General features: G+C 34.7%; 1 protein-coding gene across 2 annotated transcripts; it reads right to left on the bottom strand.

Annotated features, from left to right (window-relative positions):
• Window positions 1-2,018: 2,018 nt before the first annotated feature.
• On the bottom strand, window positions 2,019-10,456 carry LOC110695208. 2 transcript variants are annotated; one of them, XM_021872433.1, is made up of 4 exons: window positions 9,841-10,455; window positions 5,236-6,553; window positions 2,472-3,430; window positions 2,019-2,390 (listed from the first exon to the last, which is right to left on the bottom strand). In XM_021872433.1, the coding sequence occupies exons 1-4, from the start codon at window positions 10,247-10,249 to the stop codon at window positions 2,305-2,307; spliced, it is 2,772 nt and encodes a 923-aa protein (XP_021728125.1). In that variant the 5' UTR covers window positions 10,250-10,455; the 3' UTR covers window positions 2,019-2,304. The 2 variants fall into 2 exon arrangements, with proteins under 2 accessions (XP_021728125.1, XP_021728123.1); XM_021872431.1 differs by having other exon boundaries at window positions 2,019-3,430; window positions 9,841-10,456.
• Between the last annotated feature and the right edge of the window lie 904 nt (window positions 10,457-11,360).

The following is an 11,360-nucleotide window of genomic DNA, read 5'->3' as shown; positions in this document are numbered from 1 at the left end:
TTTTTTTTTAATCTTGTTTTTTAGTCGACACTACTGTATTTCATGACGAAACTATGATGGGTCTAGGATTACTTTTTTCATGCTCATTTATCTACACAAATACCTTAGGTTGGTAGTATTTTGATCATTATTTTCCCCAAATCATCAATTTCAAAAGGGATCATTGACCAGATTGGTAAATAAAAAAGACCCATAGCGATAATCAGGTAAAAAAATAATTCCAGCGATAATTTGGTAAAAAAATAACCCTAAGCGACAATTTAGTGATTAAAATAATCTCAGGCGACGATTAATCCAAGAAATACAAAAATTTCCGACAAATTACTCGCAAATGCTTAATTTAGTTCATTTTTCATTTTTTTTACCATTCTTTTTATGGAAATAATAATTTGAAGAAAAAAATGTTTAAGTATCAATTCACACTTAAGTTCATACCCCTTATTAACGAATTTTTTTTAAAGAAAGAGAGCTGGAAATAAATTTGGTATCGGAATTTAGCAAAATAAAAAAGGGATGACATATCAATTCGAAATTTTAGATGGAAGAAGTAACTTTTAAAACACAAAAACAAATTAAATTAGAATTTTTGAAGAATTTGTCGAAAAAAATTAGTTTTTTGGGGCTAAATGTGACTGGATCCATAGTTTAGTTTATTTATTTATTCATTTAATTATTTTTTGTTTTTTTTTTTAATTTGTTGGGAATATAATATTTTTGGAAACAAATATACATTTGTTGAAAGACAGATTGAATTAAAAACTGCTTTAAAAAAAAAGCACAATAATAAATAACCAACCAGTCAACTACAAACACCTTCAATAGTTCAATGTTCAATCCTCATACAATCATATAATCATATCAACAAACCCATAAAAAAAATCCCTCCTTTAATTTCTCTAACTATCTCTTTTTCTGTGTTTTACTGAATACTACTCTGATTGGTTAAAAAAACCAACAAAAAGATTTGAAAATGGGTTGATTTTGACCAAAAATTGACAACATTAAAATACTACTTGTATTATATCTTGTCAAGTGGGCTGCATCACCGCAATGGGCTTTTATGGCGCAAATTAATGGATTGTGGGGCCGTATAACTACAACACCCGGCAACTTCCGCAAATTACTAGTTATTGAGAAATAATGAATGATGTTGTATATATTACACACAAGATTAATGAGTGCGAGTGCTCAGTGCATGCACTACATATGCCGGTATAAAACACGCATCCGCATACAATCTCTTCATAAATCAGTAAAAGGTGATCCAAATGAGATGCATGAAATAGTTCCAAATTCAATACTTTAATATAGGTATTATAAAGAATATCTCGAGAAAAACTGCCAAAGTTGGAATACACTAGAGGCACTAAATTTTGAGTTAAGAAAAAAAATAAAAAAATAAAAACCATAAATATCTTCGCACCTCCAATTCTCCGTTATACCACGTGTAGTATCACATTAATAGTTTTGGTAGAAGTATCAAAAAGGGTAATTTGGATATGTTAAATAAAAAGAAATACTAAATTCAGTATCATATTGGAACCACGTAAAATAGAAATGTAGCCTATTTCGGGCTGAAAAGTGTTGAAAAATCAGTATACTATGCTCTTTCTCAAATAATAAAGCAAGAAACTAAAGAATCCACAACATGAAGTAGATCCCGGAGCTAATGAATCCTCCAAACGTTTCAAAATTGCACTTGGTATCAAATGTTGAAGTCTTAAGTACTACTATATGTTAGATCTACTAATATAATGATGTTTCCTGACAAGAGTTCACCTCAGTTGTATTACTTGTATTAGTCACAAATTCACAATGAGGCTCGCTAACAGTACAGGAGCAAAATCAGAATTACGGCATGCTCTACTTTCGAAGGCAGAACGTGTCTAAGAAACACAAATTCCGTTGTTAAACTCTATGGACGGTGTTATGTTATTATTTGTATAATTCACCCTAACAAATTGCATGAATTAGTGCTGGGGAACAATCAATTTTGCATCAGCACAGCAACCACAGTATTAAAACAATGGAATATATATACAAAGAGTAAATAAAATATGTTTCCAAAAAAAAAAAAAAAAAGTGTAAATAAAATACTCGAGTCAATTCATAGATGTAGCCAATACTTTTCATTAGAAAGTCTATCGATGATCCAGTTAAATGGCTAAAACTAGCATCTCATAGTAATGATCTTATTTTCATAATGTGTGAAAAGTGGATATCATCTCATTCAGAAACACTATCTTGAATTAACAAGCAATTTTAGTAATTTTTTGTGTTACCTCAAAAGAGGAATAGACTAGTTCACTCTTGTACCTTTGAATCTCCTGACTTCTTCAAGCTACCCAAAATTCCATCAATCAGCTTGTCCTTCTCAGTCTCGATAGGATCTGCAACAAACATGTAGCTCTTTCGTGAGCTCTGCTTTCGTGCATGGTTAAATGCAGAAGCAGAAAGAGCAGCAGCTTTACCTTGGACACTAATGTTGGTACTGTTGGATGTTTGAGGCGGCTCAGATTCCTCCTTAGAACAATATACTAAACCCTCAGCATGAGAACCATGATCCTGAGGTTCGCTTTCGTCCTTGGTGCTGTACCATGAATCCAAGATTTGCAACAGTGAGCTATCTTCCTCATCCATCCTTGACCTATTGTGATCTTCTGCTTTGACTTGGGAAGTAGTTATGTCCTCTTCCCATTCTGAAAATTCATCATCATCTGATACAGAAGGCTCATAATTACCATTCACTTCACTTGGAGAGTATTCTCTTTCCTGTTTCGCAACAGGCCCAAGTTCCTCCCAAGGAGATTCACCATCCACATTCTTCCGTGGTAAATCAGACACATCACTATCAGGATCTGGCGACTGATCTGTGAGGCCCAAAGACTCAATACCAGGAGAATAAACTACACTATCCGAATAAATATAAGCACCCATTATTTTCACCCCAGGCATTGTTTGTAGGAGGGATACCAGTTTTGGGTAACCAAGCTTTTGGTGATCAAGAGAATATCCATACTTTTCAAGGAAAGACTGTTTGAAGACTCCCATGTTGAAGCCATCAGGGTTTTGTGATAAAAGTTCATCCAAAAGCTTCTGACAATCTGCTAGGACATCACCTCTGGAGTTTTCAGAGGGCTTCTTGTGCACAGCAGAGGAAACCTTAATTTCAGGTTTTTCTACAGAAGATGAACTCTTGAAGATAGAACTTAATCCATTTGCACGGTGAGGCTGCACATTCTGAGGTGGAAGTTCTTTAGTGCTCTCCACAGTAGGGAGAAAAATTAAAAATCGAGGAGTATGAGTAGGGAACTCCTTGATCCATTTCTTTTCTGAAACTAGTAAATCAATCAAGTGATGAAGATCACTTTCTTGCAAAGGTCGAACACTCAAAGGTCCTTCCTTCTGAAGCCTTTCAGCAATTTGTCCCCTGAGATGAAATCCCAGAATTAGCAAATACGAAGTAGCAAATATCTTGAACATAGAAGCCTCAAAATCAACAGAATAACTACTAATTTAGTGAACCAATTTTTTTGCAAAATTTCTGCCAAACTTATTCCAAGAATCGTGGTTGATCCACTTTAGAGCTTTCTGTGAAGCCTCTTGAAATAGCAATGCAGTAGTGAAACATTGGACGTTAAATTATAGAGAATATTGGAAACTAATTACTAGACTAAAGCAGGAATTGAATAACTATTACATATTAATATAATTGTATAAGGTGATCATCAAACTGTCTTCTAAATTGAAGGATTTTAGGAAGTTGTTTAGGTTCTATAGGGCACCTGAGCAGGGCCTTTGTCCAGGGACACACATCTCTGCAAATATTCTGTTGATTTATGACTTGAAGAAATATGGCAGAAGGATGATTCTATTAATCTATGCAAAGATTAGCTCTCGGAAAGTGTATTATTTGTGAGCTAAGAAGCTACGATTTACCCTCTCACATCAACAATTATTTTGTCTCCCTACTCAGATGGTAGACATCATGGATTGGTGTGCATAAAAAGTCTTTGTACTCGGACTTGGTGTAAAAACAGCTTGATAAGGCTGATTAGTCCTACCCACTTATTTTCTGCATAGACGGGCTCTCTCAAACATTTAAGAAGCTTGCTCAGCATAATGATCTTAATTTTTATTCTCTGTTTCAGGATAAAAGCGTCAATTCATTCTTAATTGTCCTCTTACAAGGAAAACCGGGGGTTATTCTTATTTTACATCAGAAAGCAAAATTTTCCCTTGCCTCATGAAAAGAGAAGTGGTTTATGAAATATGTAAAGGGTAAGAAGCTTTTGGCCAGACTTGATAAAGCTACAATTGTAGCCACCACTTATGTGCTTTGGACTGAAAATAAAACTGGTTTCCAGTTGGAAACTTCCCTCACTTCACAGCATCTAAGAAATTACAAGACACAAAAACGTTTGATCAAACGGCTGAGGCCTTGAACCTTGCTCTAACATGATTATGTCTTGTGGCTACTGTGGAGGGTGATTTGATCAAGTTTTTGCAATGGTTTTCCCTGTTATAGGGCAACCCCAGGTATTGGTGTAAATTCAGGAGTATTATTCAGATATCCCTTGGACAAGTTTAAAAGTTAACAAAATTTACAAATTTCCCAAATGAAAAGACTCAGAAAGAAGCAGAAACTCATCTATGAAAATGTGATACCTCAGTCTCTCAACCACTACCAAAGCCATATATTGAACTCTAAACAGAGTGGGTAGCCTGTTAAAGAAGCCTTAGCCTCTCGACAGCATCAAATTCATAATGAACTCTATACAGCGTTGGTAGCCTAATTGTACCAGTTACCAGGTTTAAACCAAGGGTCTCAATCTCTCAATGTAAACCCATAGACCATAGTCAGGGGTTTGACCAAAGCAAATTGTATTGCTATATATTACACAGTAACCAAAAATATAAAATACGTCTTTACTTGAACAAACTGATGACAACATTCAGAGCATTTGCAAACAGACAGCTGATCCTGGAAGCAAGTCATTTGTCCTTGAAATCATGCTAAATATGGATTAACATCATAAGAGAATTAGAAATGACGACCATTTCTTGAAAGATATTAATAGAACCAGCCAGCAGGACAGGAGTCTGGAATATAAGTAGAGGAGCAGATATACCATAAAAACACCATTTAAAAATCCAAAAGCAAGGTAGTGGGTACATACATGTACTAATATAAAGTCAAATGCATAATTTGAAAATATAGTGTGACATGAATACCTGGATGTTGAATTTAAGACAATGTCTGATCCTCTGCGTGTTCTTAAGAATGATTGAATAGCGCTCCAGAAAGTATCCTTACAGAACAGATCATGTTTCTTTGAATGTAAAGCGTCATCTAGCATCTGTGAGTCTTCTTCTATACAGCCTGGCTCTTGGCTGGATATTTCAGTTGATTTCTTGACAGACGAATTCCTCCAAGAATTCCACCAGTTTATCACCCTTCTAATGAATCCTGAAGAAGCATCGGATTTACCATGTATTTTACTTTTGGCATCCTTGACTAGCACGGTAGAAGAATGTGCTGGGCCTTCACCACCATGCAGGTTGGTTAATCTTGTCTCTTCAGCATCTGTACCAGTGCCAACCCATAGTTGTTTTAGACCAAATTTTCTTAGCAAACTTTGTTCTTCCTTTGGAGCCACGGGAATTTCAACTACCTCTGCATTAGTAGAGGCAACTTGATCGTCTTTTTGAGCAACATCCGATGCTTTATTCTCAGGAGTCACATATCGTGTCATATCTTCCAGTGTTCTTTCTCCACGGTCAATATATGGTGACACGGGCAATTGTGGGTTAATATCCTCCATTCTATTAATTGTGCTAGCCTGACCAATTTCTTTTCTAGTCACCTCTACTTCCTGATTCTTCTCAGATGTGGAACCTACAGAAGCATCATTCCCTTCTACAGATTTTCGAACTTTTGGAGCTACAGGACGTAGAAAAAACAGACCATTATGACAAGATTCAACCTTTAAAATGTGGGGTAGTGACATCAGAAACACAGAGAGTTTTTTATGACCATAGTATGTTTTATCAATAGGCACCTTCATTTTGTCCAGTTCAGCTCGAAATTCTTTAATGGTAAGTCCTTTGGGATATGCATTAATAATACGACGTAGCTGCCTTAAAACTGCTACGGGAACCGGATGATACTTAGACTCCGAGGAGACCTTGACCTTAGATGAATTGTCAGCTACTTCATAAGGATCTTCAAAAGGCCCTCTGTAGTCGCCATACCAAGAATTGAAGGGGCCATCTGGAGGTTGGTTATAATGCCAGCCAGATAAATTTTCCCCTCTAGCTAATTCATTCCAGTGCCACATGATGCTTGCAGCACTACAAAGGACACCAGGATTATGCCTGCCTTCTCTACTGGCAGCAAGGAGTATATTGTAGTTGTTCATTCTCAATTTGTGTAAGATACCAGCAAAATCCCTGTCACCTGATATCAAAAAGATATGTGCAGGTGGAGGATTTTGACACACCCAATACATAAGATCCACAATAAGGGACCTATCAGCGCTATTCTTTCCACCTGCCAAGGTAAACACAGCACAAAATGTGTAAGCTTCATCTAATCGACCAGAGAAAATGTCTTTTGAATAGGTTTTATTTATTTATATTTTTTAATTTTTTTTTTTTTTTAATAACAAATTACAGAAAATTGTCAAGAAAATAGCAATATAGCATTATAGCTATGAGGCATCTGTAGCAAATTGCCAAAAGCTCTGAAAACTGATATGCAGACTAACACCAACAGGTACTTCCTGTACCTTGCGGTAAGATATTTAGTAAATATGGCCATTAGAAAAGTCTTATCAAACTGAAAACAGAAGAATTCTGACTTTTTAGCAGAACTGCGTTCATTACGGCGATTGAGCTTCCAATCTAATGCAATTAAATGTTTCAGTTTGCAACCATTAACTGGAAAGTGTGAAATATAAATATCTCCTTTCTTTCATTGATAAAAATAATATTTTTTCCTACATCCTAAACGAAGAAAGGAAAGGCCTTAAAAGATAAGAAAAAACGAAAGTTGCAAGTTTGCAACATCAGTTACAATCTGGGTCACTGTAGGTCTGTCCAAAATTTTCCAACACTAATCATCAAATTTTTCAAAATTATGATTAAATGTAATTACCCACCTCAAGTAGATGGGTAATTCTGTTCAAATTTCTAATCCTTGGTTAAAAGGGAAAATTCTAGTATTCTGATCTGTCGGTTATTTTTTTATTTTTTTATTTTTTGGGGGGGGGGGGGGGAATTGGCAACAAAGGCGATATACCCAAAGAAAGAAAATTTTAGCTTTCTAGAGCCCAGAAAACATTCAACTTAAGCTCACATAAGGAAAGGATACAGGATGACCCTTCACTTCAGTGATAGTTTTGGATATAAAATCAACTAGCTTCACAACTGATCAGCTCATTCCTCATTCATATGTGGTTTATCTACTTCCACTTCATGCACATGAACTCTTGAGATAATTTTCTCAAAAGATACTAATTATGCAGTCAAATCAATATTGAAGCAAACATGATGCTGAAAAAACAATATGAAAGGCTTCTGCAGGCATTGAGTACACAGTAATCACAAAGATATCAACTTCAATGAGGCATCACTATCCTAATTCATAGATAAAAATACATATATAGCAAGATGTGAATAATTTCCTCAAGAATTTTTCAAGCATCCACAGTAGTCATGATCAAGAAAAGAATCTGAGATAAGGAGTAAGGCCATGAAACATCCACCTTCCTTCTTTTTCCCTTAACTCCCTTATCTAAAAGATAGTATTCAGGTGTCACCAATTAATCATGGCATCAGCCTCCTAAAGCTTAGTTGAAATCTCAAAGCATTGATTTTACACAGCACATTATACAGTTACACGGAATAATCACTTTTGGTTCATGTAGCCGACCCCTCTTATGGGATAAAGGCTTTGATTGATTGATTATACAGTTACAAATAACATAACCATTAATCATATTCCACACTTCAGTGAGCACTCTGGCTTTCCCAACCTTCTTGTATTGGTTATATATATCTCTTTAGAAACACCCAAGAATTACATAGAACTATAGAAGGCCATTACCAATACACACAAATTGAACATATCTGTATTTCTCTACAAATTTCTCCAAGCAAGCAAACGCTGCTATTATATTAAAAGTATAGACCAAAACTCTACATGTGTTATAGAAAAGTCATCTCAGTTAGATGGAATATAGGGAGTAAAGAAGAATACTTGTGCCTGTATATTTAATCATGCAACTTATTAGATGCACTGTTGACTTTGTGAGAATGAGCTCCCTGACATTTTTGTAACAATAAAAAGAGGAAAAATAGGATATCCACTCTTATGTCTTTTCCTGAAATACTTCAGCATCACTAACTGACTCTTGCAATAAACCTTTCAAACATTGATCTCAATTTAGCATTTTGAATCAACAAAACAAAGTAAAATGAAATAACATTTTCAGATCCAATATCACTGAAGCTCTTTAGTTGTTTTACCCACTCCATTAAAATTAAAACTAGGCCTCCTTTTAAGAAACTCAGAAAGTCTTAACTGAAGCATTGAATGAAGAAACAAATGGTTCTCTCATTGATCTCTTCCCATCACATCTCATATTTACAACTACTACCTATAGTTAACTTAGTAGCCCATATATATTGTTGAAAACAATGCGCACACACTCAACATTTACACAGATTAATTCCACAAACATGTACCAGTATAACCCTAAGCCAGGAGCCCAGGATGGAGGATGGGATAGCATTAATGCCGTTAAAACTACATGGAAATGAAAGACCTTAAATCTATAAAAATACCAACAATGAAATACACTTATCAGATAATAGAGTAAATACAATAAGAGAAACCTCGCTACCATCCATTGATGTTCTTAATCAATTGCGCAATATCTAAGTCCCCAGAAACATATCCCAGCATGTATAAATTTGGAATATTATTGTGTGCATCAACTCCTTAAGAGGTGCAATTGCATCAGTGCAAAGTTTACAAACTCAAATCAACAAACAACTAATAAAACACAAGTCATATACTCAAGGAGAGACCTACCAAATGCTCCAACGCATAGTTCAGTTCAATTCAATATACTTGTAGGCTTGTAGCCACCAACCAATATTCTAAGCAACCAATTTGATGAGACAAAGCAATGTGAAACTTTCCCATTTGTGCTGATTCATCAACCCGACACAGCACTCATCAGACAAGAAAAAGTTGCAGTCGGTTAACAATTCACATCATGCCAAAAAAAAAAAAAAAAAAAGAAAAAAGAAAGGACCCTTTTAAGATGATATCCAAATAATCAAAAAAAAAAAAAAAATGTGGTTGCTGCATTGCGATCCATCATTGAGAATTTATCCTATCCAAATATCCTATTGAAATGTTCATGGATGCAAAATTGCTAAACTTATAACTTTAGAAAATACCACAAACTCCACCACATTTTCCCTGAAACAATAGAATCCACAAACCAACAGCCTTAACACCGCGATTTTTCATTCAAGAGACAAAATTTACAAGGTGAATACAATTAAGACAAATCAATCCAAGCATTAGCATAAAATTGCCTAAATTACACCTTTTTTAAGTATAATAATTCCAACCTTTCTAAATATCTTCCTACTGCCTTTTATGCTCTTAACAACTAATAATCAAAGGCCAACTACAAATTACCTAAAAATAAAAATCACAAAATCAAACAAAATTGGTAATCTACTAATCTACAATTGAAAACAGAACAAAAATTAAACATCTCAAAATTCAAAAAAATAGAGAGGAGAGAGAAAATATACCACGAGGAACGTGAACAAGATTAACACCAGTGCTAGTCAAAGCTTCCTGATTAGCCCTACTAAGACATAAAACATCCCCAAAAGCGGTAACTTGAACAGGACCCTTAATCCCATTTTCTCTAATAGCTGAAGTTATGGCATGGGTGATCTTAAACACGTTAATCCCATTTGGTACGGAGCAATTCTCGATATCCCACCACACTGAAACCTTCACATTCTTGCTCTCTTCGTCGTGCCGCCGCGACGGCGAAGGAGAGGAAGAGTATTTCCTGCAGGAATTGGGTGATTCTGATGAAGATGAAGTTGAAAATAGAGAAATAAAGAGGATTTTTGAGGGTGAGGAAGAAGGGGAGGATCTAGATAGGAGAAATTGGTAAATGGGTTTTGATTTTGAGGTGAGAGAATTCATTGTGATGGGATTGAAATTGGGGAATTAGGTTTTTTAGTGATTGAAGAGAAATGAGATAATTTGTTGAAGATTTGAGGGTTTCATAAATTCATTTGAGTTCCATTTTCATGGAGTTTGGTGAGGTTTTCTTGAAATGAAGTTGTCAGAAAAAGATTGGAGTTTGAGTGACATGAGAGCTAAAACGGTTAAACCCTGCTTAAGCCCTAGTAGCATGTGCTTCTCACGTGATGTTTTTTGCCATATAGGGTTTAATGGTTTATGACTTACGAGGAAATTTCAGCTTCAATTTCAATTCCTTCCCTAGCAACAAAAATCAAAAAAGGGGTGGGAGCTTTCTTGTGAGTTTGAGAGTTGTGATCGTGTTTCTCTAAGGACTCGTTATTCATAAATAGGCTTAGCCGCTTAGGTAAATAACTATAAATCAATGATAAAGTCGCTTATGAATGATTTGAATTCAAATGATTTAGATATTTTGTTTGATTTGAATATGTAATTGATGAATTGAGTTTTCATCAGCTAAATTTGGAGCCTGTAGTTTTGTAAATTTAAAAGAAATACACTCAACTTTCATATTTTTGTGAGACATCATATAATGTCTTCCACCGAGATCTAAACTACAATTGTAATTTCGAAAAAAGGGTTCCGTTAACTACTAATACTTCGGACTTGGCCCTCATCTTTACCAAAAAATTATTTTTGTAATTTTTAGTGTTTTTTATTTATTTATTTATTTAATTATTTATTTTAATAACGTAATCTTTAGTGTTTGTACACATCTATAAATAACAAAAAAAAATAAAAAAATTATACTTTGAAAATATACATCTAGATTAATCCAACAATATTTACACATAACCATCTAATCTATACTATATATTAAAAGGCGTTCGTAAACAAGTTTAGTTGCCATGTGGCGCTCTCCTCATTTAATCGAATTTTTCATTCCATATGTTCAAAATATATGGATTTTATAAGATTTGAACCCACAACCTTAATCTTAAATTATAACATGTTAGCCACTAAGCTATTACCATATTGCTTGCCATTCTATCAAAATTAAATATTTATAAGGATTTCAAACATGGAATTAATGCAGTAACTTTGGGCACCG

The sequence above is a fragment of the Chenopodium quinoa genome, unplaced genomic scaffold (assembly GCF_001683475.1).
Source record: "Chenopodium quinoa cultivar QQ74 unplaced genomic scaffold, ASM168347v1, whole genome shotgun sequence".
NCBI lineage: Eukaryota > Viridiplantae > Streptophyta > Magnoliopsida > Caryophyllales > Amaranthaceae > Chenopodium > Chenopodium quinoa.
The sequence above is the reverse complement of the archived record's forward strand: the minus strand, read 5'-3'. Positions and strand labels throughout refer to the sequence as shown.